Source organism: Oryctolagus cuniculus, chromosome 2 (assembly GCF_051225735.1).
Source record: "Oryctolagus cuniculus isolate XC-2025 breed Fujian yellow rabbit chromosome 2, ASM5122573v1, whole genome shotgun sequence".
Taxonomy (NCBI): domain Eukaryota; kingdom Metazoa; phylum Chordata; class Mammalia; order Lagomorpha; family Leporidae; genus Oryctolagus; species Oryctolagus cuniculus.
Window position 1 is genome coordinate 160,585,087 of NC_142868.1, and position 27,675 is coordinate 160,612,761.

Consider the following 27,675-nt stretch of genomic DNA (forward strand, 5'->3'; position numbering starts at 1 on the left):
CAATATTCTGTTAATCTTTATTCTCACCTACTGAAACAATTCTTTTTTCCATCTGTTTCTTAATTGTACACCCAGTCTCCAAAGATGCCATGCTAAAATACCAAAATTAGACACTAAAAAACCGTGGAAACTTTTCCAATACATCATTACTTTTCAAAAATATTCTACCACTCGTGTTAAAAAGTATACTGCTTACCTGATCCATGTCTAAAGTTGTTTCTATCATTTCCTGAAACTTGGAGAAATCAGAACGAAGATCAGTAAGAGGAGTCACAAAAACTGCCAGCAACAAGTTCTGGTGCTTTCCTAAAAGAAAGCAAAAAGAAAAATAAAATAAAAGTTCTCATTTTAAAAAAATACCAGGTTTCAGACCATAAGAACTTGAGATATAATGAACACTGTTTGATCCAAAAAAGCACAAATATGAGGGTATTTCAAAGAGTTAACAGAAAATGCAATTAAAGGATATGTACTTTGGTGCAAGACTTTTCTTTAAATCCATGCACTCTTTCTATAATATATATTTTTTTCACTTACTTTCTGAAGAGCCCTCATTTGCAAAGGACTTCAAAATCTGCACCAAAATGTTACCTTTTAATTACATTTTCCATGAACTCTTCTGAAATATCTTCATAGTTCAGTAGGTCTCCAAAATCATCATCGACTCAGGTGTTTTAATTCAAATGCACTTAGGACTCAAGTCATTTTATAGAAAGAGGTGATCTAGCGCTTAAACCTCCCACTAATAAAAACACTGCCTTCACTGCTTGTCTGAAACCTTCGAAAGTACTAAAGATACAAAAATATTACCTTAAAATTACAACTAAATGAAAATCACAAATTCACTTCTTGTAGATTTAATAACCCAAAGCCAAAACCATTAATATAAGACATAACTTCTTATATTCTTAATTTATATTATAGTATAATGTTCCAAAAACAGTGGTTAAAAATACTAAAACTAAATGATACAGAGAAGATTAGCAGACCCTGTGCGAGGATGACACACAAATTCATCAGGTGTTCCATTTTTTTGTTGTTGTTTTGTTAGATAGCTACTTAAGTGTACTCATATACCCTAGGGAAATGATATAAGGAGTAGTAAGTGAAGCAACAGTATGTAATGTGAAACAGAGGGGGTTGGTGTTGTGGTGCAGTGGGTTCAGCGGCTGCCTGTGACACCAGCATCCCATATATGGAGTACAGGCAACTTCACTTTTGATCAAGCTCCCTGCTGGGAGGCAGCAGGTGCTGGCCTAATTCCAAGGGATCCTGCCATCCAGGTGGGAGACCCAGATGGAGCTGCTGGCTCCTGGCTTCAGCCAAGCCCAGCCCTGGCATTTGGGGAATGAACCAAAGGATAGAATGTATCTCTTTCTTTCTCTTTCTGTAACTTTGTCTTTCAAATAAATAAATTAAAAAAAAAAAAAAAGCAGCAGAGATTCAGATGCCAGGTGTTAATTCCAGTTCTGCTACCTATTGGCTTTGTCAGCTTGCACAAAGCTGACACTTGTCCCCCTTGTCCCCTTGAACCCCCTTGTCCATATCTGTATGATGATGAAGTATTAACATTAGCTATTCAGGGAACTGGCACTGTGGTGCAGTGAGTTGACGCCCTGGCCTGAAGTGCCGGCATCCCATATGGACGCCGGTTTGAGACCCGGCTGCCCCACTTCCGATCCAGCTCTCTGCTGTGGCCTGGGAAATCAGCAGTGGAAGATGGTCCAAGTCCTTGGGCCCCTGCACCCACATGGGAGACCCGGAAGAAGCTCCTGGCTCCTGGCTTCAGATCAGCGCAGCTCCAGCCATTGTGGTCAACTGGGGAGTGAACCGGCAGATGGAAGACCCCCACCCCGTAACTCTTTCAAATAAATAAATAAATCTTTAAAAAAAAAAAAATCAGCTACTCAGGGGCACCAGTTCTCATCCCAGCTGCTCCACATAGCTCTCTGCTATGGCCTGGAAAGCAACAGAAGATGCCCTAGTGCTTGGGTCCCTGCACCCACGTAGGCAACTTGGAGGAAGCTCCTGGCTTCTGATCGGCTCGGCTCCTGCTGTTGCAGTCTCTCTGTCTCTCCCTCTTTCTGTCGGTAACTCTACCTCTCAAATAAGTAAGATCTTTTAAACATATATATATATATATATTCAGAAGATGAATAAATGAAGTAACTGTACACAACAGTGTGTGACAGTTCACAGAAATTCAACAATACTCTGCATTTCTATTGGCAAATCACAAGGATTTTTCTGATCTCTGATAGATTTGTTTAGAATCCTATATGTGTTACATAGTATTCCACATTTCACTCCAAAGCAAATGTTCCTATTTTTCCCTGAAATTTTAGTAGCTCTTAATTGAGAAAAAGATGAGAAGCTACCAAGTCAGCAAAACTGCTTTAGAAATTCATGCTTTATTATTAATCACAACAGCATCTACACATATTTAGGAAATAGTAGATATGTGTGAAACACTATTTAGACTACAAACAACACTTAGCCCACATAATGTCTGTTGCGCGTCAATATCTAGCTATTTCAAATAGCTCACTGGTGAATAGGGGAATTACAGCAGCAAATCAGAGGCCATGGTTTTGGTTCATATGATCTCCCATTCATAATTTGAAACAATCAAGAGCAAGCTCTCACATAACTAGAGTAAGTCTTAGCACAGTAGTTGGCCACTCTATTTGCCCCTATGTTATCTGTGGAAAAGTTGAGTATAAATGAAGGATACACAAATATTTGCCAAAGTGTGGGTGGGGAGGGGGAGTGAATTCTTCAGCCTGGTTCAGAGTTTTCATTTTGATGAAGCTGATTATCATTTGAGCGAAAACCCCTCAGGGACCTGCAGCTCAAAGGTAGAAACAAGAGGCTCAAATTCTAAGGCTACAAAAACTGCCTGGGGACGGTGCTAGGCACAGACTCAACTGCGGTAACTGTATTAAAGTCTGTCAGTGATTTTGTTAGTAACGGTTTAAAATTTTTCATGTATTTAAGGTCTGCCTCAACCCTTTTTTCCATAAGTTGTTATTTTTCTATCATACAACTTTGAAGGTTTTCCAACAATACATATGGTATTATTACAGAAATATGAACAACTTCAGAACCTATATCACCCTCAACACAACCTCAAATACATGGGCTTACTTTGTCACAGCTCTTCTCGGAATCGATAAACCTTCTGAGCAACCTGCTCCCTAGCCTGCAAGCTGTCACTTAGCATCTTGAATTTCTGCCCTAGTTGGAATTTGTACTGAACCTAGAGTTGCCAATGTCTCCATGGTGCCCTGTTGAGTCACTTAATCACATCACTGTTTTATTATACTTATTACATATTTGAAAATCTTGCTCATTTGCTTCCTAATTATCTATCTCCTCCCACTGTTACTGATGGAACAAAGACATGAGCCTCAGCCATTCTCGCTCATGGCCCAAAAGAGAAATAATAATATTAGACTTTATTCCTTGTCCCTGAATGTCAATTCGATCCCATACCCTATTGTCCTCACCCTCTCCACCCTCCTCTCACCACACATTCTTCCTCAGGTTCAAGGCCCAGTGCCAACTGAAATACCAATATAGAGGAATCTACTTCCACCTGCTGTCCCTACCCCTACCCCATCCCCACCCCCACCCCTAGGCCTCTGAAGACATAATAAGGCCCAGGCTACTGGGATCTTGGCCCTCTACCACATGTCCAGTCTGTGCACACCAGCAGTTGGTCACCCACCACTGGGCCTCTTTCTACATGTTCCATCAATGTGCATGCAGGCAGATGGTCACCTCTGCGGATTTATTTTCTCTGAATTAATTCAGTCTGGCTGTAGATTTGTAACCTGCCTTCTCTCTGTTCTGCGCCTCTTTTCCTAACATTTTGGTGCCCCGTGTGAGGTGGCATCAACTTGCACTCTTTTCCTAAGAATTACAGAAATTCCACAAAACAGGGACCTCATCTGTCATAGCCACCATTCTATCACTTAGATCAATGTTTGACAAAGTCGGCAATCTGAAATTCTTTGCTGAATGAATGATTTTATGAAGGAAGGAAGTCTAATGAAGCAATCAGTCACTGGTCATCAGCTTCAGTAAACACAAAACTTAAGGATTTCTTTTTTTTTTTAAGGAAAGGTTTATTGTTGGGTGGGGGAAGCCTGACAGGCTGGGGTGGGGAGAGGGCAAGAGGCTAAGAGAGAGATCAAGAGAGACAAACGCGTTCAGGAACAGGTCCTGTTAAACCTTTGCTGGGGGCCAGGCAGGGAAGTAGGAGCAGTGTATCCCATTAAGGTGGCGGTGGAGCTGACAGCAGTAGTTGGGCCATGGGCTCAGGACCAAAGCCTGAGGGCCAGGACCTAAGATGGCAAGTGAGGCATAGATGGTGCCACATAGACTGAGCCATTTTACTAACATTCCCCTCTTTTGTTTTTTATAGAAAGCAAGAGTCCAGGAGGGGTGGAGAGATGATGATCTGTCTTTAGAGCTACTTCCTGCTGACATGGGGCAATGAGGTACTCTCTTCCAGCATGGGGCGATGTCTCAGGCCACTGTCTCCTGGGTGGGGAGCTGAGTATATCCCTGTAGCATCAACTGGCTGACTGCTTGGTTGGTGAGGGCTTTGTTCATTCCAGTATCACCTCCTGTTAAACACTGTAAGGCCGCCTCAAAATACACCAGACACCGGAGTAAGGGAAGGGGTTTACTGGAGAAAAGCCAGCAGACCGGAGGGAAGGGGCGAGGAAGGAGAAAGCGAGTAAGAGAGAGACAGAGACAGAGGTCAGGAGACAGAAAGGAAGGAAGGGGGGGAGGGGAGGGAGAGAAAAGAGAAAACTTAAGGATTTCAACAATCACACCATTAGCTTCTTAAATGCATCAAATGTGAAGTGTCAGGGCAGGCACTATGGTGCAGCAGGTTAAGCTGCCACCTGGGACACCCACATTCCATATCAAAGTGCCTGATGAATCCACACACTTCCAATCCAGCTTTCTGTTAATGCATGTGGGAGGCACCAAGTGCTGGCCCAATTACTCCGGCTCCTGCCATCCAGGTGAAGAGACCCAGATCTGGACGTTGCAGGCCTTTAAGGAGTGAACCAGCAGATGGAAGCACTCGCTTGCTCTCGCTCACTCTCTCCCTCTCTGCTTTTCAAGTGGATGAAAATAAATACAAATACACACAAAGAGGTCAGTTTGTGGTACAGCAGGGAGTCCTGGCTGCTTCAATTCCCATGTAGCTCTCTACTAATGCACCTGTGAAAGCAGTGGAGCATGGCCCAAGTACATGGGCCCTGGCCCATATGGGAGCTCTGGATAGACTCCCAGGATCCTACATTCAGCCTGGCCCAGCCCTGGCCATTTGTGGCTACTGGAGAAGTAAAACAGCAGATGGAAGATCAATGCCTCTCTCTCTGTCACTCTGCCTTTCAAATGAATATAATAAAAATTAAAAAAGCAATCCAGACAAGCACCAAGTGCTATGAAAACTAGATAAAGAAACCTCCCACTGTGCATGAGAACAGAACGGTGACAATTGAGCTCAATCTTGCAAAGCTCAGTACGGGTCCGTCACATAGACAAGGTAGTAAAGGACTTTTTTTTTTTAAGGGAAAAGGTTTATTGTCAAGTTGGGGAAACCCGACAGGCTGCCTCCCCATGCACAGAGAGTAAAGGACTTTTAAGGCAGAGGAAAACATGCACAAAAGCTTAAAGGGCACAGCATATGTGGAGACTGGGAGTACCGTGCTGAGGCATAGGGTGCAGATGAGAAATACAGGCCAGCTCAATAGTGAGGCAGAGGCCAGGCATGTGAAGAAATGAACTTTTCTCTGTAGGTTACAGGAAGCAATTAATATCAATTAATTTGTTAGATGCACTAACAAAGACTATCACAGGTTCAATGAGGGGAGGGAATATAGCAAATATGGGGTATTGAAGGTGTATAGTAGACAGAATCTGGTGACTAACTGGATAAATGAAGAAGGTGGGCTTACATATCTCATTAAGACAGCTGTTACAAAATTCATAAAAAAGAACAAAATAATTTAGATACCTGGAGAAGCCGTTTCAAGTACAATCACAAATTTACCAAAGATGTATAGCACTGTTAATTTAGATTTTGTACCAGAATTTTGATTTTTTAAAATATCTGAGGAATAAGAGGACAAGTATATCTTTTCAAATAGCTGTTTCTTAGATGAGAAGACTTAGAGAATTTTAATCACAACACAAATGTTTTTTAAACTGTTGCTGCCCCCTACTGTTTGTGAATTTATATTACTTAAGGCTTTTTCTGGAATAACTTAAAATAGCATTAGCCACATCAAAAGATAAAATTACAAGATGTTGGCACAGTGGGCTAAGCCTCCGCCTGCAGTGCCTGAATTCTATATGGGCACCAGTTAAAGGCCCAGAGGCTCCTCCTATGATCCAGCTCTCTGCTTCTGGCTTAGGAAAGCAGAAGATGGCCTAAGCAGTTGGGTCCCCGCACCCACATGGGGGACCAGGACAAAGCTCCTGTCTCCTGTCTTCAGATCAGCCCAGCTCAGGCTGTTGTGGCCACTTGAGGAGTAAACCAGTGGATGGAAGACCTTTCTCTCCATCTCTCCCTCTGTCTATAACTCTCTCAAATAAATAAAATAACATCTTTTAAAAAATGAAACGTCAGAAGATACATACTAATATTTTTTAAAAACTTTATGCATGATTTAGTTGTTTTTTTTTTTTTAAGATGTATTTATTTATTAGAAAGACAGTTACAGGGAGAGGGAGAGACAGAGAAATCTTCCATTCACTGATTCACTCCCCAATGGCTGCAACAGGCAGGCTGTAGCCAGGAGCCTGAAATTCCATCCAGGGGTCCAACCTCTCAGACCATCTTCCGCTGCTTTCCCAGGTGCATTAACAGGGAGCAGAATGAGAAGTGGAGCAGCCGGGGCTCAAGCCCAGCGCACATATGGGATGCTGGCATCATAAGTGGCAACACAATGCTGGCCCCCACCCTCTATTAGGCCATGCACATGCAGAAAGGTTGAGAAAAAGAACCAAACCACTCTCTACTCCAATACCTAACCTCCATAGTTATCCCAAGGAGAAAGATCACCCAAGGAATGCGCAGAGCACATTCTCTCTCTTATTGGCAGGGGGAGAAGGGGGAATATGCTTTGCAATACAGTAAATCCCTGCCTTATCTGTGGTTTCACTTTCCATTATTTTTTCAATCTACATTCAACGGTGGTCTGAAAATATTAAATAGAAATTATAGAAATGAGCAATTCATTTTTTAGATTGTGCATCACTTCAGTAGCATCAGGAAATTTCACACTGTCTCATTCCTTTCTGCTTGGGACTTCAATCATCCCTTTGTCTGGCACACCCACACTATTCACAGTATCCACCTGGAGTCACCTCAGCTCTGATCTACTTCTGTGATACCACGCTCAGTGATTATTTTACTTAATAATGGCCCCAAACCACAAGGAAAGTGATGCCGGCATTCAAATATGCCAGAGAGAAACAATAAATGGCTTTCTTTAAGTAATAAAGTACTTGATTTAACAAGAAAAACAAATCATCCTGAGGTTGCTAGGATTAAGTAAGAATGAGTCTTCCATCTGTGAACTGTAGAGAAGGGAAAGGAAATCCATGCTAGTTTTGCTGTCATACATCAAACTGCAAAAAGAGCATGGTCACTGCCTGGTGAAGATGAAAATGGTATCAAATCTGTGGGTGGAAAACACGGACAGTAAGGACACTGGATGGCCGTGACACGCTGCAGCAGGCAGTACTGAGCCTGCATGAAGACCAGCAAAGGACCTGCTAAATCGAGGGATACCAAGCCATTTACCTCAAGTGTGGGATGGTTACACAGATCCAGAAACAGGTGTGGACTGAAAAACTGTAAAATTACGGGAGAGGCCACACATGCCAATAAAGAAGCTGCTGCCACATTTATGACAGTATTGAAGAAGTTGATTAAGGTGAAAGGATACACTCCAAAGCCAAGACTGACACTGCAATGAAACTGGGCTTTTCTGGAACATATCCAATAGAAGCTACATTCATAAAAGTTCAAATGAAGCCCCAGGACATAAAATATAGGAAGACAGAGTAACTCTGGACTGTGTAGCATTGCTGCATAGTGTATGATAAAAGGCACAGTGTACGGAATGAACAACACACCCGCTCTTTTTTTTTAAAGGATACTCCTTTTTATTTTTTTTTATTTATTTGACAGATAGAGTTAGACAGTGAGAGACAGAGAGAAAAGTCTTCCTTCCATTGGTTCACCCCCACAAATGGCCGCCACGGCCAGAGCTACACTGATCCCAAGCCAGGAACCAGGTGCTTCTTCCAGGTCTCCTACACGGTGCAGGCGCCCAAGCACTTGGGCCATCCTCCACTGCCTTCTCAGGCCACAGAGAGAGCTGGACTGGAAGAGGAACAACTGGGACTAGAACTGGCACCCATATGGGATGCTGGTGCCACAGGCAAAGGATTAACCAAGTGAGCCATGGTGCCGGCCCCAACACACCTGCTCTTAAAACAGTACAAAATTATCTGCTTATGATTAGGCAATATAATCAGAAAACATGGGGCCAGCGCTATGGCACAGCAGTTAAAGCTGCTGACTGCAGTGCCGGCATCCCATGTGGGCACTGGTTCCAGTCCTGGCCGCTCAACTTCCAATCCAGCTCTCTGCTGTGGTCTGGAAAAGCAGTAGAAGACGGCCCAGGTCCTTGGGCCCCTGTACCCGAGTGGGAAATCCAGAAGAAGCTTCTGGCTTCGGATTGGCCATCTGGGGAGTGAACCAGTGGATGGAAGACTTCTCTCTCTCTATGTGCTCTGCCTCTCTATAACTCTGCCTTTCAAATAAATATATAAATCTTTTAAAAAAATTAATGAAAGCCATCTTATTTATGGAGTGGTTATACCAATGCTTCATCCAAAGCATAAGAATTGTAACAAGAGGAAGTGTTGGAATTTAAAATGTTATTATAACAATGTACCTGGCTCTCCTGAATTTTTGCTATGAAAAATGAAAATACTGAGCTTGTATTTTTAACTCCCAATACAACCTTACTAGGTCATTCTGGTCACATGCAACCACTTGGTATTTGATTGCATCCAATAACAACTGATGCAGACCTAATCTGGACATAAAGCACTGCTGAAAATCATTCAACGCTGCTGATGCAGTCACAATCATCAAAGCTACCGTGAGTGAATTAAAAACAGAAACTGCAAATGGCTGCAAAGAACAACATATGAAGTTGTGGATGTCTTCAAAGAATTCTCTGAGATCAATGGAGAAGTCAGGAAAATCAACCATGCAGCAAGTTGAGTTGGTGAAGAAGGATCTGCTGACATGCTTGACGAAGCAAACACACAAAACCATCAGTAAGTGTTAACAATGAGGAACTGGAAGAACTTGTTGGGGCCTCTACAAAAACCAAGAAATGGGCAGAACCAGCAACATAGAATATAGTGAAGAGTTTCAAATTATGGAATATGATTCTCAGATAGAATGCTGCATTAAAAATCACCAAGGTTTTTAACTTTCACAGTAACACAGATGAGTTAAGACAAAAAGACACAGCAACTTCTGATTACAATATTCTTCTACAGGTTTTGGCAAAAATAACTACTGAGGATTCTTAACTACCAGCATTGTGGGGGCTCTATGATCCAGAGTTACCAGAGCAGATGTGTCAGCACAAGGTCAGTAATGGCCTAATGATGTCACAAAACGTACATCATTCATCTCAGTATATAGGCACTGTGTCACCTTACACCATCACAGGAAGGTTAAGTATAGTCCAAAAGGACAATCTGAAAGACCACATTCTTATCAGATGGCTATTAGATGCATTGTTATATTCTACTTTATTATTAATCTCCTACTGTGCCTAATTTATAAAATGCTATCAAAAGTATATATTTATGGGAAAAAAACACAATGTATATAAAGGTACTATAAAAAGTACATACATGGAAAATGGATTAAAAGACAATGCACATTTTCCATGAATTTTTTGAAGACCCTCACACAGGGTTAAGTAATGCACTGTTGGTCTTAGAATGTATCCCAGCAATAACAAGGAACTACCGGATCTGTTCAAAACTAGAAAATACATCCTGGGGCTGGTGTTGTGGTGCAGCAGGTCAAGCCACAGCCTGCAGCTCTAGCATCCCCTGTAGGTGCCAGTTTGAGTCCTGGCTGCTCCACTTCTGATCCAGCTCCCTGCTAATGCACCTGGGAAAGCATCAGAAGATAGCCAAAGTCCCTGGACAGCTGCCACCCATGTGGGAGACCTGGAGGAAGCTTTTGGATCCTGGCTTTGGCCTGGCCCAGCCTTGGCTATTGAAGCCATTTGACGAGTGAACGGGTAGATGGAAGATTCTCTCTCTCTCTCTCTAACTCTGCCTTTCGAATAAACAAATCTTTTTTAAAAATAGAAATATAACTTTTTCCCAAAAAAGATATATACACACAAAATTTTTCACAAAATTTTGGCAAGTTTCTAGCAACTCACTCAAGAATCCCATCTTCGGGGTAGGCATTTGTTGCAGCAGTTAATTCATCATTGGGGCTGGCGTTGTGGCGCAGCAGGTTAAAGCCACAGCCTGCAGCACCGGCAACCCATATGGGCGCCGGTTCAAGTCCCGGCTGCTCCACTTCTGATCCAGCTGTCTGCTGGGAGAGCAGTGGAAGATGGCCCAAGTCCTTGGGCCCCTGCACCTGCGTGGGATACCTGGAAGAAGCTCCTGGCTTCAGATAGGCTCAGCTCTGGCCGTTGTGGTTATTTGGGGAGTGAACCAGCAGATGCAAGACCTTTCTTTCTCTCTCTCTCTCTCTCTCTCTCTGGCTCTACTTCTCTCTATAACTCTGACTTTCAAATAAATAAAATAAGTCTTTAAAAAAAATTCACCACTTGGGATACCCACATCCTATATCAGGGTATCTGGGTTCAAGTCTTGGCTCTGAATCTATAATATGCACCTTGGAAGGCAGCAGGTGTAGCAAGTACTTAGGTTCCTGACACCCACATGGGAGACCTCGATTGAGATCTGGGCTTCTGGTTTTGGCCAGTATCACCAGGCTGTTGCGGGTATCTAGGGAGTGAACTACCACACATCTTCCTCTATCTCTCTCTGCCTTTCAAATAAATTAATTCATTAAAAAGAATCCCAGCATTAAATTCCCTGGTATTCATTGAAACAGGTCCAGAAGGCAGAAAGGGAATTCTCAAGGGGAAGACAAATATTAAGTCTAGAGAGGAATAATCCACAAAATAAGACAACCAGGAACACAGAAATGTTGAACACAATCTCATGGAGGAGATTCAGGAAGATCAAGATGGTCACACTCAGGCAGGCAATAGCCCCGTGGTAAGATGCCCACATTCCATGTGGGAGTACACAGTCTCCATACTCTGCTCTGGCTCCTGGCCCCAGTTCTGCCTAATGCAGATCCTGAGAGGTAGCAGTGATGTATCAAGTAATTGGGTCTCTGCCACTCACACAGGAGGCCAAGACTGCGTTCCTGGCTCCTGGCTTTGGCCTGAACCAATCCCAGCCATTTCGAGTATCTGATGCAAGGTCTTGATTTCTTTCTCTGTGTCTGTCTCTCAAATAAATAAAAATAGAGACAAGAATTTGGCACAGCAGTTGGGATATTGCTTGGGACAGCCACATCCCACATTGCAGTGTGTGAGTTTAGATCCCAGTTTCTGCTTCTGATTATAGCTTCCTGCTGATGCATACCCTGGGAGGAAGTTCCTGCTCCCGGCCCAGCCCTGGTTGTGCCGACATTTGGGTAGTGAACTAGTGGAGGAATATCTCTCTCTGCCTTCCAAAATTTTAAAGACAAAATTAGAATATAAAAATTTAGGGCCAGCGCTGTGGTGTAGAGGGTTAAGCCACTGTCTGCAGCACTTAAATCCCGTATGGGTGCTGGTTCAAATTCCAGCTGCTCCACTGCCAATCCAGCTCCCTGCTAATGCTTGTGGGAAAGCCAACAGGATGGCCCAAATGCTATCGCCCCTGCCACCCAGTGGGAGAACTAGATGGAGTTCCTTGTTCCTGGCTTCAGCCTGGCCCTACCCTGGCTATTAGAGGCATTTGGGGAGTGAACAGCAGAAGGAAGTTCCTTCTCTGTGCATGTTTTACTCTGCCTTTCAAGATAAACTAATCTTTAAAAAAGTATAGATGTGAACATTTAAAAATACTTAGTAGTAAAGCGCAGTAGCAAGATTAAGAGAAATGGGAGATAAGGAAAGTAAAGGGACCGGAGTAGGGACATTAGGACAAGAAATTAAGGGAGTTCTTGGGGCCAGTGTTGTGGCATAGCAGGCGCCGCCATTCCACATGGGTGCAGGTTTATATCCTGGCAGCTCCAATTCCAACCCAGCTCCCTACTAATGGCCTACTACTAAAGCAGCGAAAGAAAGCCCAAGTATTCGAGCCCCTGCCACCCACGTGGGAGACCCAGAAAAACCTCCAGCTCCTGGCTTCAGTCTGGCCCAGTGCTGGTCATTGCAACCATCTGGGGAGTGAACCAATGGATGGAAGATCTCTTTCTCAGTCTATAACACTGAATTTCAAAATAAATAAATCTTAAAAAAGGGGGGGGGGGGGCAGTTCCTAAAGCCAGTACTTTCTCAGGAACAGAAGTGTATGTGTAAGAAGTTTCAAAATAGCTGATGGTGGTTGAGACTGAACTGCTTAAAAAGCACATATCCATGACCAGGTCCTGATTCTCTCCCTCATACTTGTCAATCACTTGTGTTTCCACTTGATTCTGCTGAAACCTGACCAAGGATATGAAATCAGAAAAACCTAACAGAAGACATTTATTTATAGAATGGGAAAATCAAGGCACATGAATGATAAATAATTGCCTATGTCATAGCTAAACAAAGTGGAAACAGAAATTTAAAGATCCATTTTCTGGGTCAGGTGTTCCAGTGCAGTAGGTTAGGACTTTGTTTGGGATGCCCACATCCCCTATCACAGTGCTGGTTCAAGACCTGGCTACTCTGCTTCCAATCCAGCTTCCTGCTACTGTGCTTGAGAAGGCAGCAGATAATGGCCCAAGTACACAGGTCTCTGCCATCCAAATGAGAAACCTAGATGGAGTTCCTGGCTTTGGCCTGCGCCATTCCCAGCTATTGAGGGCATTTGGGGAGTCAACCCGCAGACATAAGATCTCTCCCTCGCTTATTCTCTCTCTGTGTATGTGTGTGTGTATGCGTGTGAGAGAGACTCTGCCTTCCAAAAAAAGTAATCTAACATTTTATTTCACTATGGTAGAAGTAAATGAAAGAGCTCTTAAATCTAACAAGACTAATGAGGAACGATGACTAGAATGAAAATACTTTTTCTAACACAAGTTCTTTAAGAAGAAAAGCACTTAGCTACCTTTTACATTTAGTAGGCAAAGGGAAAAATTATAAGATTTGAGTTCATACTTATTTTGTATCCTGTCATAAAGTTGAAGTTTTTTAAGTGTTTTCAAAAGAACAGAGCTTTCTCATAATATTAAAAGGTATGTTTTAATGCTTCCAGATGTGAAAATTAAAATGCTTTACATAGACATAATATAGTTGCTAAAATTGTTGTAGAAACATATAAAAGTTTAAAGCCAAGCTTGTCAAGCAAACTGATTTTACTTAATAATATTTTATTAATCAACTATGTGACTGCTCATTTTATTCTAATAATTTCACTTTGACATCAGTTCTTAAAGCAGTAAGATGCTCAGTTTTCACTTCATCCCCTAAGTGCATTGTGAGGGTTAATTCCATCAGGTCTGATACTAATCTACTGTTCAAGGTTCCCTCATGGCAAGGATCCTTGGTCAAAGCAGGAAACAGTCTGATTAAAAAACGCTATTTTGCAATCATGGGTCCAAAGATATTCAGGTTGGTGTGTTCAGCCTGTCTCCATTTTTTACTGTGATTAATGCCTCGTCTCAGTGAGCTCCAACCCCATCCCAAGAGGGCTCTGTTGTCTAGGCTAGTTATCAAACAATAACATGCCCACTTGACCAGCAAAAAATATCAAGAGTCCAGTCAAGACTACATTTTGGGCTTCCTGCTTCCAAGGTGTTCTGCACACACATCTTGATCTGGAAGAGGAAGTGCACCCCACCACAGACTTCACAAAGGAAGGACAACTGGAACTTGCATCTGAACTCTCTGGAAATGGACTATGAGAGTCTTTTGGCTACAATGCACATCCCTCCCTTATGCTGCTGCTGAAACCTATCTTCTCCCATAATCGATTTTAGATGCGTAAGCACTGTCATGAGGGGTCCTAGGTCTTCCTTAGCAATTAAACCCTATTTAAGTGTCACTATTAGTGCAATATGCCTATTACTCATCAACTCAGTTACCCTAGCATTCACTTCTAAAAACCAAAATTCTAACTTGTCTCAAGATTCTTGGGTTTTGCGATGAAGCCTAGGGCAATAAAAATCTACTATAAAAACATAATGGGTGTAAGAGGAAGTCACTAGCACTAATACATTTACCAAATATACTGTAAAAATGAAGGAAAATAAAAATCAAAATCATATTTTACCTTCATATTTTTCCAGAGCCTGTATAACATTTGGGAGTTGATTTATACCCTGATAGAGCCTATAGCAATCTTGCAAGTTTGCTGCTTGTCTTTGAAATTTCTTGGCAAGTCGATTAAGATCTGGGAATCGACGAAGTAAATCTTCTTGTAAACTCTGCCTCAATTCTGCATCCTCTACAAAAGCTTCCACTAAATTTAACCTGAAATAAATTACATTAGAATGAATTATAAGTATTCTAACACAACATTAAAATCTGTCAAGTACATACAATGAGGGACTTCAAAATATTCATGGAAAAATGGAATTAAAAGTTTACGATGCTGGGGCCAAAGCTGTGGCATAGCAGGTTAAGCAGCCACCTGCAGTACTGGCATCCCATATGGGCACTGGTTCAACCCGGGCTGCTCCACTTCCAATCCAGCCCTCTGCTGGGGCCTGGGAAAGCAGTAGAAGATGGCCCAAGTCCTTGGGCCCCTGCAGCAACATGGGAGACAGAGAATAAGCTCCTGGCTCCAAACGGGCACAGCTTTGGGTGTTACGGCCATCTGGGGAGTGAACCATTGGATGAAAGATATCTCTCTCTCTGCCCCTGCTTCTCTATAACTGTGCCTTTCAACTAAATAAATAAATCTTTAAAAAAAAAAAAAAAAGCTTATGTTGCTGCAACAATTTTTGAAATCCATGCATTTTTCACAAACTTTTTAAAGTTCCCATGTAAGTCCCCACTAAATAAGCTCAAAAATTATATGCAAGAGGCTTTAATCTGTTCTGAGGTGTTAACTTTTTTTTTTTTTTAAGATTTATTTATCTATTTAAAAGTTAGAGTTTCAGAGAGAGAGGAGAGGCAGAGAGAAAGAGAGAGGTCTTTCGTCCACTGGTTCACTCCCCAATTGACGGCAACGGCCTGAGCTGCGCTGATCTGAAGCCAGGAGCGTCCTCCAGGTCTTCCCATGTGGGTGCATGGGTGAAAGGACTTGAGCTATCTTCTACTAAGCTTTCCCAGGCCATAGCAGAGAGATGGATCGGAAGTGGGGCAGCCAAGACTCGAACTGGCACCCATATGGGATGCTGGCACTGCAGGCGGCGGCTTTATCCGCTGCACCACAGCGCTAGCCCTGATGTTAACTTTCTTTAGAAAAAGGACAAGGAACGTCTGGCCCCTAGTCTATATGACCCATAAAGTCATTTGGTCTGGCCCTGCTGAGTCAGCCACATGCAGCACACAAAATTCAATACATGTACAGCAGGCTAATTTTTAAGCTAATAATTCTATGTGGCCTTTGAATGATGTTGTAAATATCCAAATGGCTCTTAGCAGAAAAAAGGTTCCGTGCCCAGGCTTTCGGGGGTGGAAAGCTCTGTGAGACTCCAAGACAAGCATTTCTGGATTAATAGACAAATCAATGTGCACTCTAGCAGTGTTACACAATACAAAAACACATCCAATTTTGTTTGATTTTCATCCAGATGACATTTCTTCAATGAAAGAAAAAATTCATTACTGGGACACTGTTTCTGATATATTATTGTATATGTAAACAGTAATGTTTGATAAAATTACAGTTCAAGAATGTTACCAAATTTAATTATTTATTGTATCAGAGGGTCTTATAAATTTTCAGAATGCTTTCTAAAATAACTTGAAAGCACAAAGCCAAAAATTCTTAATTAAAACACTGAAATAATTTTATTGCTCCCCAAAGTCAGTAAATGAATCTCAGCTTGTTTTAACAACTATACAACATGTAGCTCATACTGTTTGTGCAATTCATTGGAAATCAGTGGCTTTTCATTTTCTTCCCACTGTAACCCACAGCAAGAGCTGTTTTTACATGAAGACTTAGTATATGGGGCCGGTGCGTGGTGTAGTGGGTAAAGCCACCGCCTGCAGTGCCGGCATCCCATATGGGCGCCAGTTCAAGACCTGGCTGCTCCACTTCCAATCCAGCTCTCTGCTGGGGCCTGGGAAAGCAGTACAAGATGGCCCAAGTCCTTGGGCCCCTGCACCTGCATAGGAGACCCGGAAGAAGCTCCTGGCTCCTAGCTTTGGATCAGCACAGCTGCAGTCATCACAGTCAGTTGGAGAGTGAACCACTGGATGGAAGACCTCTCTCTCTCTCTGCCTCTCCTTCTCTCTCAGAGAAACTCTGGCTTCCAAGTAAATAAATAAATCTTTAAAAAAAAAAAAAAAAACTAGCACATACAGGCTCATATAATTAAAATAGATTTCATGAAATATCTACTTTTATTATATATTATGCAGGGTTTTTTTTCTTTTTAAGTGATTACAAGTTTATTTCTGGGGCCAGCACTGTGGCATAGTGGGCTAAGCCTCCACCTGCAGTGCCAGCGTCCCATATGGGCGCCAGTTCTCGTCCTAGCTGCTCCTCTCTTGATACAGCTCTCTGCTATGGCCTGGGAAAGTAGAAGATGACCCAAGTGCTTGGGCCCCTGCACCCTCACGGGAGACCCAGAAGAAACTTTGGCTCCTGGCTTTGGATTGGCCCAACTCCAACAGTTGTGGCCATTTGGGGAGTGAACCAGCAGATGGAAGACCTTTCTCTCTGTTTGTAACTCTACCTTTCAAGTAGAAAGAAAGAAAGAAAGAGAGAGAGAAAGAGAGAAAGAAAGAGAATTGTATCTACAAATCACAGTTAAAAACTCTTTAAAAACTATTAAAATTTTTTAAAAAGTTCATTTCTGTGAAAAAAATTTTTAATAAAATTTTTAGCAGAGGGGCTGACATTGTGGCATAGCAGGTAAAGCCAATGCCTGTGACACTGGCATCCCATACAGGTACCAGTTCATGTTCCAGCTGCTCCATTTCCAATCCAACTCCCTGCTAATGTGCCTGAGAAAGCAGAAAATGGCCCAAGGGCTTGGGCCCCTGCATCCAAGTGGGAAACCAGGAAGCACCTCCTGACTCCTGGCTTTGGGCTGTCCCAGTCTTGCCACTGCGGCTATTTGGGGAGTGAACCAGCAGATGGAAAATCTGTCTCTTCCTTTCTCTGTGTAACTCCTTCAAATACATAAATCTTTATAAATTTTTTTTAAAGCAGATATACAAACACAGACAAACCCTTTATCTGCCGGTTCACCGAAGTCAAGAGCCCAGAATTCAATCTACGTCTCTCACCTGGGTGACAAGAGACTCGGTTCTTGAGCCATCACTGCTGGCTCACACAGTCTGCTTTATTGGGAAGCTGGAGTCAGCAGCCAGAATCACAGACCAAATACAGACATTCCAATGTGGGATGTGGGCATTTTAACTGGCGTCTTAACTGTCAGGCCAAACATGAACCCCTTCATCTTTCTTTTTCTCTTCTTTCCCTGCAACTCCCATATCCTTAGGCTATTCTCAGGTAAATGGTAAAAATTCATAGGGAATATTTTTTTAAGATTTATTTATTTGAAAGGCACAAAGAGGGAGTGACATGGGGCTGGAGTTGTGAACAGCAGGGTAAAACCACAGCCTGCAAGGCTGGCATCCCACAAGGGCACCAGTTCGAGTACCAGTTCCACTTCCAATCTAGTCCCCTGCTAATGTGCTTGTGAAAGCACAGAAGATGGCCCATATGCTTGGGCCGAGCCACCCAAGTGAGAGACCAGGAAGAAGCTCCTGGCTCCAGTCTGGCCCAGTGCTGGCCGTTGAAACCAGCAGATGAAGATGTCGGTCTCTCCCTCTCTCTCTGTAACGCTTTCAAATAAGTAAGTCTTAAAAAAAAAGTCCGAGTTCATATCTCAGCTCCACTCTCCATCATTCCAGTTTCCTAATAATGTACATTCTAGGTGGCAGCAGGTGATGGCTCAAGTAGCTGGGTCCCTGTCACTCACATGAGGACCTGGACTGAGTAAGTTCCCAGCTGCATGGCTCTGGTCTGACTCGATCTAATCGTTGTGGTTGTTGAAGGGTCTCCCTCTCTTGGACTTTCAAATAAGTAAAATAAATAAAAATTAAAGGAAAAAATAAGCAGTGAAAAAGCTTCTAAAAACACAGCACAAAATAATGTATAAACAGCCTCCTTAGTCTTTGGTCCAGGTATCATTTTAAAGCCTAATAAATTACTAGTTTCAAAAGTCTACTCAGTGTACCAATTCAGAAATAATTACAGTATCAGTTTATGTTTCTGGCTAAAAGTAGTAAGAACAAAAAAGATTATTCTGCTGTTTCCATGACAATTTCACTTCTAAATCACAATTTTAGAACTATCAAAATTACTGTTGGCATAACATAGTACACCTGCCAATCCTACTCTATAAAATTACTCAGCTGTGCACAATTGCATGCAATATTAATCTGCAAATGACTGGAATATAAAGTTAATTTTTAAGGTCAGTTAATCCCAAAAATTCCTACAAAATTAGCTAAGAAGCTTTTGGTTATTTTACAATCACAACTGTCCTGATATCTCATTATAAAAACAGTTGACTAGAATTCCATGACAGCCTACATACATGTAGGTAACATGTCTGGTACTTAAAGAACTGCATCCAGTTTTTGATTCTCTATCTGTTCCTCACTTGGGTTAATACAGCTGAAACAATCATCTGATACAGTGAGTAACAGCTACCATACTAGGCCTGAGGAAGACAAAAAATTAAAACAAGAAAACAGGCAAGGCGTAAGAGAGGAAGATGCTTTCAAATCACCAATCTGGTGAAAGGGAGCACATTTCCATTCCAGCCAGTGCTGAGTAACAACTGACACGCAAAACAAAATGAAATAGTACACAGATAAGAAAGCAAGGAATGCCTATGCAGCTGGGAAACTTCAATTCGGTGTGTCTAACTGACCTATACTACACATAGCTGGGATTTATAGATATAGGATTTAGGGGCCAGAACTGTGAGACAGTAGGTTAAGCCACTGCCTACAATGCCAGCATCCCATGAGTGCCAGCTCAAGTCCTAGTGCTCTGCTTCTGATCCAGCTTCCTGCTCATGCACCTGGGAAAGCAGTGGAAGATGGCCCAGGTGCTTGGGCCCCTGCACCATGAGGGAGACTCAAACGCAGTTCCAGGCTCCTGTCGCAGCCCTGGTCTTGCAGCCATTTGGGGAGTGAACTAGCAGAAAACTAAGATCTGTCTCTCCCTTTCTCTCACTGTTAACTCCAAGTTTCAAATAAAAAAAACCAAAAACCTTTCAAAGCAGAAACTAAGAAACAGGATTTGGGAGAGACTACTTGGGGAGAACAGCAGCAGAGACTCAAAGGGAGCAAGTACAGAGCACACTGGAAGAAAACCGAAGCAGAGAAGGAATGGGGGAAAACTGTAACCAGAGGTAAAATGGAATGACTGGCTCTGGAAAAGTTAAAGTGCGCATTAGCAGGAAGCTGGATCAGTGGTATTTCTTCTGAAAAAGCCAGAGAGAAAAGGACTGAAAATACAGATATAACTTGGAGATTCTAAAATTAAAGAAGAAATCACTTGTTAAGAGTCAGGAGGTAGCTAAAAGCTTTCGAGGAAAGTAAAAAAAATTTAGTCACTAGAGTCATGCGACACAAACACCTGGTAGCCACAAAAGGTCAATGGCATCAAAGCACAATGGGTCCAAAAAACCTACAGAGTAAGAGGCCAATATGGTGAAGGCCACCGGATTAAGAAATTCCATGGTTTTCATGAAAGCACTGGAGAAACAGCTGCCTTTGTGGTGCCAGCTAGAGAGGAAACAAACGAAACTGAGAGGGACGATGTATCAGCCCAGACGTCAGAACAAAGCTGAACTTGACTTACAAGAGAAAACAGGGATGGGAAAGCAGTGCAGTGAAAGCGTCTTCTTTGGAAGTTATTCACTGTTTTCAAGAAACTGCACTCAAGGTGTGGACTGCCTAGAAAGACCTTGCACAACTCTGAGGCCAAATTAAAAATACAGCCATGAAGGAAGTCTCTGGGTCCTAGCATACCACCGCAGGAGCAGGACACTGCATCACACACGTGCCACCACCATTTCTAAGTTTATAGGAACCATATTCTTATTTGCAGACATGTTTATTTTTTATTTATTTTCATTTCACCTGAAAGGCAGAGAGACAAAGGGACAGAAATGGAGTCCTTTCATCTACTGGTTCACTAACCCAAATACCTGCAACAGCTGGGGCCAGGCTAGGTGGGAGCCAGGAACCCAAGAACCGGAGCCGTCATCTGCTGCTTTCGTAGGGCACACATTAATAGGAAGCTGGATCAAGCAGACGAGGCAGACTCAAGCCGTGAACCCAAGCAGCAACTAAACCACTATACCAAACAGCTGCCCCGGGGAAATATTTCTTACTGTGACTGCTACGTTAACCTTAATAAATATTGGGCAAAATATTGATTTTAAGCTAGAAGGCAACTACCAAATTCAAAATACACAAATTAGTCTATCAGCAATTTCACAAGAGTGAACTATTCCATATACTAACATACACTCAAGATTCCTTTCAAAATTCGTCTTCCTTTGCCATTGGTTCACCCTCCAATGGCTGCCACCAGCGGCGCACCGTGCTGATCCAATGGCAGGAGCCAGGTGCTTATCCTGGTCTCCCATGGGGTGCAGGGCCCAAGCACCTGGGCCATCCTCCACTGCACTCCCAGGCCACAGCAGAGAGCTGGCCTGGAAGAGGGGCAACCAGGACAGAATCCGGTGCCCCGACCAGGACTAGAACCCGGGGTATTGGCGCCACAGGCAGAGGATTAGCCTAGTGAGCCGCAGCGCCGGCCTCCTTTCAGAATTCTAACTGAAGAAATGTGACAACAAAGATTGCAGTGAATATAAGGAAAGAAAAACCTAAAAGAAAAACCACAATAATCTCACATGTCTGTGCAAGCCTTGAGGATTCAGGAGTTGCCACAAAACAGGTGAAAAAGACAGCACCATAGACAGGGTCCTTGCACATAATTTCTAATTTGATGAGGGGCTAAACAAAGTGCCAGGCAGTACACCCCAATACCGCCTCTTCCTCAACACTATAATTTTTTTCTTTTTTTTTTCTTTTTTTTTTTGACAGGCAGAGTGGACAGTGAGAGAGAGAAAGGTCTTCTTTTTCCGTTGGTTCACCATTGGCGCACCGCGCCTATCTGAAGGCAGGAGCCAGGAGCCAGGTGCTTCTCCTGGTCTCCCATGGGGTGCAGGGATCCAAGCACTTGGGCCATCCTCCACTGCACTCCCAGGCCACAGCAGAGAGCTGGCCTGGAAGAGGGGCAACCAGGACAGAATCCGGCGCCCCGACCGGGACTAGAACCCGGGGTGCTGGCGCCACAGGCAGAGGATTAGCCAAGTGAGCCGCGGCGCCGGCTACTATAATAATTTTTAAAGTCTTATCATTTTAGCAATTAAAATAACCCAAAATGGAGAAACAAGGGGGAAAATATGGTGAACATTTCACAAATTTGCATGTTATCCTTCCTCAGGGGCTGTGCTAATTTTCTCTGTATCATTTCTTTTTTTTTTTTTTTTTAAGATTTATTTATTTATTTGAAAGTTGGAGTTACACAGAGAAAAAAGGAGAGGCAGAGAGAGAGAGAGAGGTCTTCCATCTGCTGGTTCACTCCCCAGATGGCTGCAATGGCCAGAGCTGCACCGATCCTTAGCCAAGAGCCCGGAGCTTCTTCCAGGTCTCTAATGTGGGTACAGGGGCCTAAGGACTTGGGCCACCTTGTACTGCTTTCCCAGACCACAACAGAAAGCTGGATCGGAAGTGGAACAGCCGAGTCTCAAACTGGCACCCATATGAGATACCAGCACTTCAAGCCAGGGCATTAACCTGCTGCGCCACAGCTGGCGCCTCTCTGTATCATTTCAATTCTCATATATACACTAACAGAAGTGAGCACTCTAGAATAATTTTTATTTTCCTAAATCCATCACTGTTAAAATGCATTCACCAGACTCAAAAATCACACTTGTTCCAATATCAGTTCTTTTTTTTTTTTTTAGAAGATTTATTTTACTTGAAAGAGTTACACAGAGAAAGAGGCATAGAAAGAGAGAAAGAGAGAGAGAGAGACAGAGAGAGAGAGGTCTTCCATCCACTGGTTCACTCCCCAATTGGCAGCACCGGCCAGAAATGCACTGATCCAAAGCCAGGAGCTTCTTCCAGGACTCCCACATGGGTGCAAAGGCCCAAGGGCTTGGGCCATCTTCCACTGCTTTCCCAGGCCATAGGAGAGCTGGATCGAAAGTGGAGCAGCCGGGACTAGAACCAGCACCAATACGGGATGCTGGCAATGCTGGTGGTGGCTTTACCCACTACGCCACAGCGTCGTCCCCTTCAGTGTCAGTTCTAATAAAAGTTAAAAAAAAAAATCTTCCCCTCTCCCTCCAGCCTGTCAGATTCCCATCGATAAACCTTTCCCTTTAAAGAAAAATTCAAAAATAACAAATCTTTTCTTAAATGGGATTCAATTCACGGCCATATACTTTAAAATTAACTCCTCATTTATAAAGAGGGTAGAATGAAGACATTCCTAGCACTTTGTCTTCTAGAAAACCATCCAAAAAGTAATGATATTAAGAAAAAGAACAGGGGTCAACACTGTGGTATAGTGAGTAAAGACGCTGCCTACACTGCCAGTAACCCACATGGGTGCCGTTTCATGTCCTGGCTGCTCCACTTCCAATCCAATTCCCTGCTAATGGCATGGGAAAAGTGGTGGAAGATGGCCCAAATGTTTGGGCCCCTGCACCCACAAGGGAGGAAGCTTCCTGGAGGAAGCTCCTGGCTCCTGGCTATGGCCTGGCCCAGCCCTGGCCATTGCAACCCTCTAGAATGAACCAGAAAATAGTCTCTAACTTGGACTTGCAAATAAATAAATATGGGACTGGTGCTGTGGCGTAGCAGGTAAGGCTGCTGCCTGCAGTGCAGGCATCCCATATGGGCGCCGGTTCAAATCCCAGCTGCTCCACTTCCGATCCAGCTCTCTGCTATAGCCTGGGAAAGCAGTAGAAGATGGCCCAAGTCCTTGGGCCCCTGCACCCACGTGGGAAACCTGGAAGAAGCTCTGGGCTCCTGGCTTCAGATCGGCACAGCTCCAGCCGTTGTGGCCAACTGGGGAGTGAACCAGTGGATGGAAGAACTCTCTCTGCCTCTCCTTCTCTTTCTGAGTAACTCTAACATAAATAAATAAAAAATAAATAAATATTTAAAATAAATAAATAAATCTGGAAAAAGGAGAGAGAAAAGTAACAACTTTCATGAGTAATGTGCTCTGAAAGCCCACCAGAAGGCTTAGAGGGAAGCAGGAAGCGCCACAGCAGGCAGAGTCAAAAAGAATGAGAAAAACAAGGGGATGGGCCGGCGCCGAGGCTCAGTAGGCTAATCCTCCGCCTTGCGTCATCCGGCACACCGGGTTCTAGTCCCGGTTGGGGCACCGGATTCTGTCCCGGTTGCTCCTCTTCCAGGCCAGCTCTCTGCTGTGGCCAGGGAGTACAGTGGAGGATGGCGCAAGTGCTTGGGCCCTGCACCCCATGGGAGTCCAGGATAAGAACCTGGCTCCTGCCTTCAGATAGGCGTGGTGCGCCGGCTGCAGCACGCCGGCCGCGGTGGCCATTGGAGGGTGAACCAATGGCAAAGGAAGACCTTTCTCTGTCTCTGTCTCTCTCTCTCACTGTCCACTCTGCCTGTCAAAAAATCAAAAAACAATCAAAAAAAAAAACCAAGGGGATGAAGCTGGCGCTGTGGTGTAGCAGGTTAAGCCACCACCTGCAGAGCGAGCATCCCATATGGGCACGAGTTCGAGACTTGGCTGTTCCACTCCCGATCTGGCTCACTGCTGTGGCCTGGAAAGGCAGTAGAAGGGACCCAAGTAGGTCCTTGGGCCCCTGCACCCACATGGGAGACCCGGAAGAAGCTCCTGGCTTCGGGTCTGCACAGCTCTGGCCGTTGCGGCCAACTGGGGGGTAAACCCCAGATGGAAGACCTCTCTCTCTTTGCCTCTCCTTCTCTCTTTGTGTAAATCTTTCAAATAAGTAAATAAATCTAAAAAAGAAATTAAAAAAAAAAAAAAAAACAACAACAACAAGGGGATGAAGCGAGCAATTAGCCTAGCAGTTAAGATACACACATCCCACATTAGAGTACCTGGTGTCCAATATCTGTCTCTGGCTCCTGACTCAAGCTTCCCGCTAATTAATGAAGACCCTGAGAAGGGAGCAGTGAGGACTGAAGTTAACAGTCCATGGTGAGAGACCTGGATTGAGGTTTTGACTCAGTCCTAGCTGTCACAGGCAACCGTTGCATGAATTAGCAAATGGAGGCTCTCTCTGTCCCTCAAATAAAAATTTACTTTTCAAATAAATAAAATAGGGACCAGCATCCCATATGGGCACCAGTTCGAGTCCTGGCTGCCCCACTTCTGATCTAGCTCACTGCTAACATGCTTGGGAAAACAGCTCAAAATGGCCCAAGGGCTTGGACCCTTGCAGCCATGAGGGAGACCCTGGCTTTGGCCTGACCATTGTGGCCACTTGGAGAATCAACCAGTGGATGGACAACCTCTATCTCTCCCTCTCTTCTCTGCAACTCTGCCTTTCAAATAAATAAATCTTTTTTAAAATTTTTAAATAAATACATAAAAACAAAGGGACTATCAAATAAAACCCTGAATAAGGAATGTAACTTTTTCTTCCCACTGTGTGGAATTTCAACACATGGCCTTGAAAACCACTAGCATTCCTACTTACTAGTTAAAAAAAACAACAATCTACCAAGATAAACAAAAGAACATTTCCTCTTACCATGCAGGTTTTACAATAAGCCAATATCTAACCCATGAAACTATCCTCACAAGTATTACTTTTAATAAATAAGTATTAAAAAAAAAAGATTTGTTTATTGCAAAGACAGAGCTACAGAAAGAGAGACAGAGGGCTAGCAAGATCTTCCATCTGCTGGTTCATTCCCTAAAAAGCTGGAGCTGGGCTAATCCAAAGCCTGGTGCCCAGAGTTTCTAATTGACTTTTAATTTCCCCATTTTCAAAGAAGATTTTTTAAAATGTGCATTGTCACTTTAAATATCTTCCAGAACAATGAAAAATGTTTTTTGTATGTGCCAAACTCTTTTCAAAGTATTTAATACATATTAAATCATCTAATCCTCCTAACAACCCAATGAAACTGGCATGTTAGTAATGTCATTATCTTTTTTCTTTTTTTAACATATTATTTATTTGAGAGGTAGAGTTACATACAGACGTGAGAGACAGACAGAAAGGGCTCCCATCCGTTGTTTCACTCCTCACATGGCCGCGACAGCCAAAGCTGGGCCAATCTGCAGCCAAGAGCCAGGAACTTCTTCGAGGTCTCTCACATAAATGCGAGGGCCTAAGCACTTGGTCCATCTTCTACTGCTTTCCCAGACCATAAGCAGAGAGAGAGCTAGATCAGAAGAGGAGCAGCTGGGACACAAATCGGCACCTATATGGGATGCTGGAACCACAGGCAGAGGCTTAGCCTACTATGCCACAGTGCCAGCCCCAGTAATGTCATTTTCAAAGTGAAGGAATGGGGCCGGTGCTGTGGCGCAGCGGGTTAACGACCTGGACTGGAGTGCTGGCATCCATTATGGGCGCTGGTTCTAGACCCGGTTGCTCCACTTCTGATCCAGCTCTCTGTTGTGGCCTGGGAAAGTAGTGGAGGATGGTCCAAGTCCTTGGGCACCTGCACCCATGTGGGAAACCCGGAGGAAGCTCCTGGCTCCTGGCTCCTGGCTTCAGATCGGCACAGCTCCGGCTGTTGCAGCCATCTGGGGAGTGAACCATCGAATGGAAGACCTCTCTCTCTACATAAATATGACTTTCAAATGAATGAAAAAATAAATCTTTAAAAAAAAGCAAGTATGAAGCAAGTATGACACAGAGGCTGAGTAATCTGCTCAACACACAGGTCTGAACCAAGGCACCAGGGCTCCCAAGTCCATGCTATAAAATACTGTATTATACCTCTTTAATAAAATTTTATTTTAATAGCAAAAATAAGAACTTTTATCAATCTATACAGTGAAATACAACATATGGGTGCAAAATTACATATTAGAGTAACTACAAGGTGTTTAAAACTAAAAAAAAAAAGTATTCACTAATAATATACCTCTCTTCTATTCTGTTCTTATCCATGAGAGGCTGCTTAATCCATTGGTTAACCAGTCGTTGTCCTTGAGGGGTTTTGCATTTATTTAGCAACGCAGCCAGAGACTGAGAGCCACTAGTATCCTCAACAGAGCCCTGGTAAATGAAAAATAAATGGCACACTCATTGGTAAAAGCCTTACCATGTCCTAAGAAATAACTAAGTAACAGCATCACATAATATCCTTCAAATATTAAGTGAGAGTGCTTGCTTCGGCAGCACATATACAAATATTAAGTGAGAAACTTCCACAACAGTTCCTTTTGCTAAGATCAGTCTTCAACCTATCAATCTCTAATTTTAGCTGTACATTACCCAAGCTAAAACAATTTAAAAGTACTGCAGTTTTAGACATAAATCATGTCTAAATGTTAATTTATTAGCTTTTTTTTCCTTTTTATTGCTTAAATTTGAGGAAGAGGAGATAAGTGAGACAGAGGCAGGAGGCAGACACAGCTCCCATCTGCTGGTTAACGCCCCAAAGAACTAAAATTGTCAGGTCTGGCGGGGCCAAAGCAGGGGTCTGGAGATAGGAACTGAACTCAGGTCTCCTCCGCAGGGGCAGGGACCTGCCTACTCAAGCCAGCCTGCTGCTTCTCAGGTCTGTCCTTGCAGGAAGCTGGAACTGAGTTCCACAGCCAGGAACCAAACTCATGTGTTCCCAGAGGCATGTTGTAGGGTTTTTTTTTCTTTAAGATTAAGATTTATTTATTTGAAAGGCAGAGTTACACAGAGAGGGGAAGAGACAGATCTTCCATCTGCTATGATGCAGTCCCCAGATGGCCACAATGGCCCAGGGCTGGGCCACACAGAAGCCAGGAGCCCAGAGCTGCTTCTAGGTCTCCCAGGTGGGTGGCAGGGATCCAGGCACTTGGGCCATCCTCTGCTGCTTTTCCCAGGACATTCAGCAGGGAGCTGGATCTGAAGTGGAGCAACTGGGACTCAAACTGGCACCCATACAGAATGCTGGGGTTGCAGCTTTACCAACACGGGCT

At 43.5% G+C, this 27,675-nt stretch overlaps 1 protein-coding gene, 1 non-coding gene and 1 pseudogene across 2 annotated transcripts in view; 1 reads left to right on the forward strand and 2 right to left on the reverse strand.

The window, feature by feature from the left end:
• Nucleotides 1–27,675, reverse strand: part of MSH2 (mutS homolog 2) — an 80,790-nt gene that overhangs the window by 32,471 nt on the left and 20,644 nt on the right. The window contains exons 6-8 of the mRNA XM_051839023.3: nt 26,643–26,776; nt 14,578–14,777; nt 197–306 (exon numbers count right to left, since the gene is read on the reverse strand). Of these exons, the coding sequence (XP_051694983.1) occupies nt 197–306; nt 14,578–14,777; nt 26,643–26,776 (444 nt within the window). The remainder of the gene's footprint in view (nt 1–196; nt 307–14,577; nt 14,778–26,642; nt 26,777–27,675) is intronic.
• LOC127490422 (U6 spliceosomal RNA) lies at nt 932–1,035 on the forward strand. The gene has a single exon (XR_007918378.3). It is a non-coding gene; the product is annotated as a U6 spliceosomal RNA (small nuclear RNA).
• Nucleotides 21,922–22,005, reverse strand: LOC127490424 (U6 spliceosomal RNA; annotated as a pseudogene).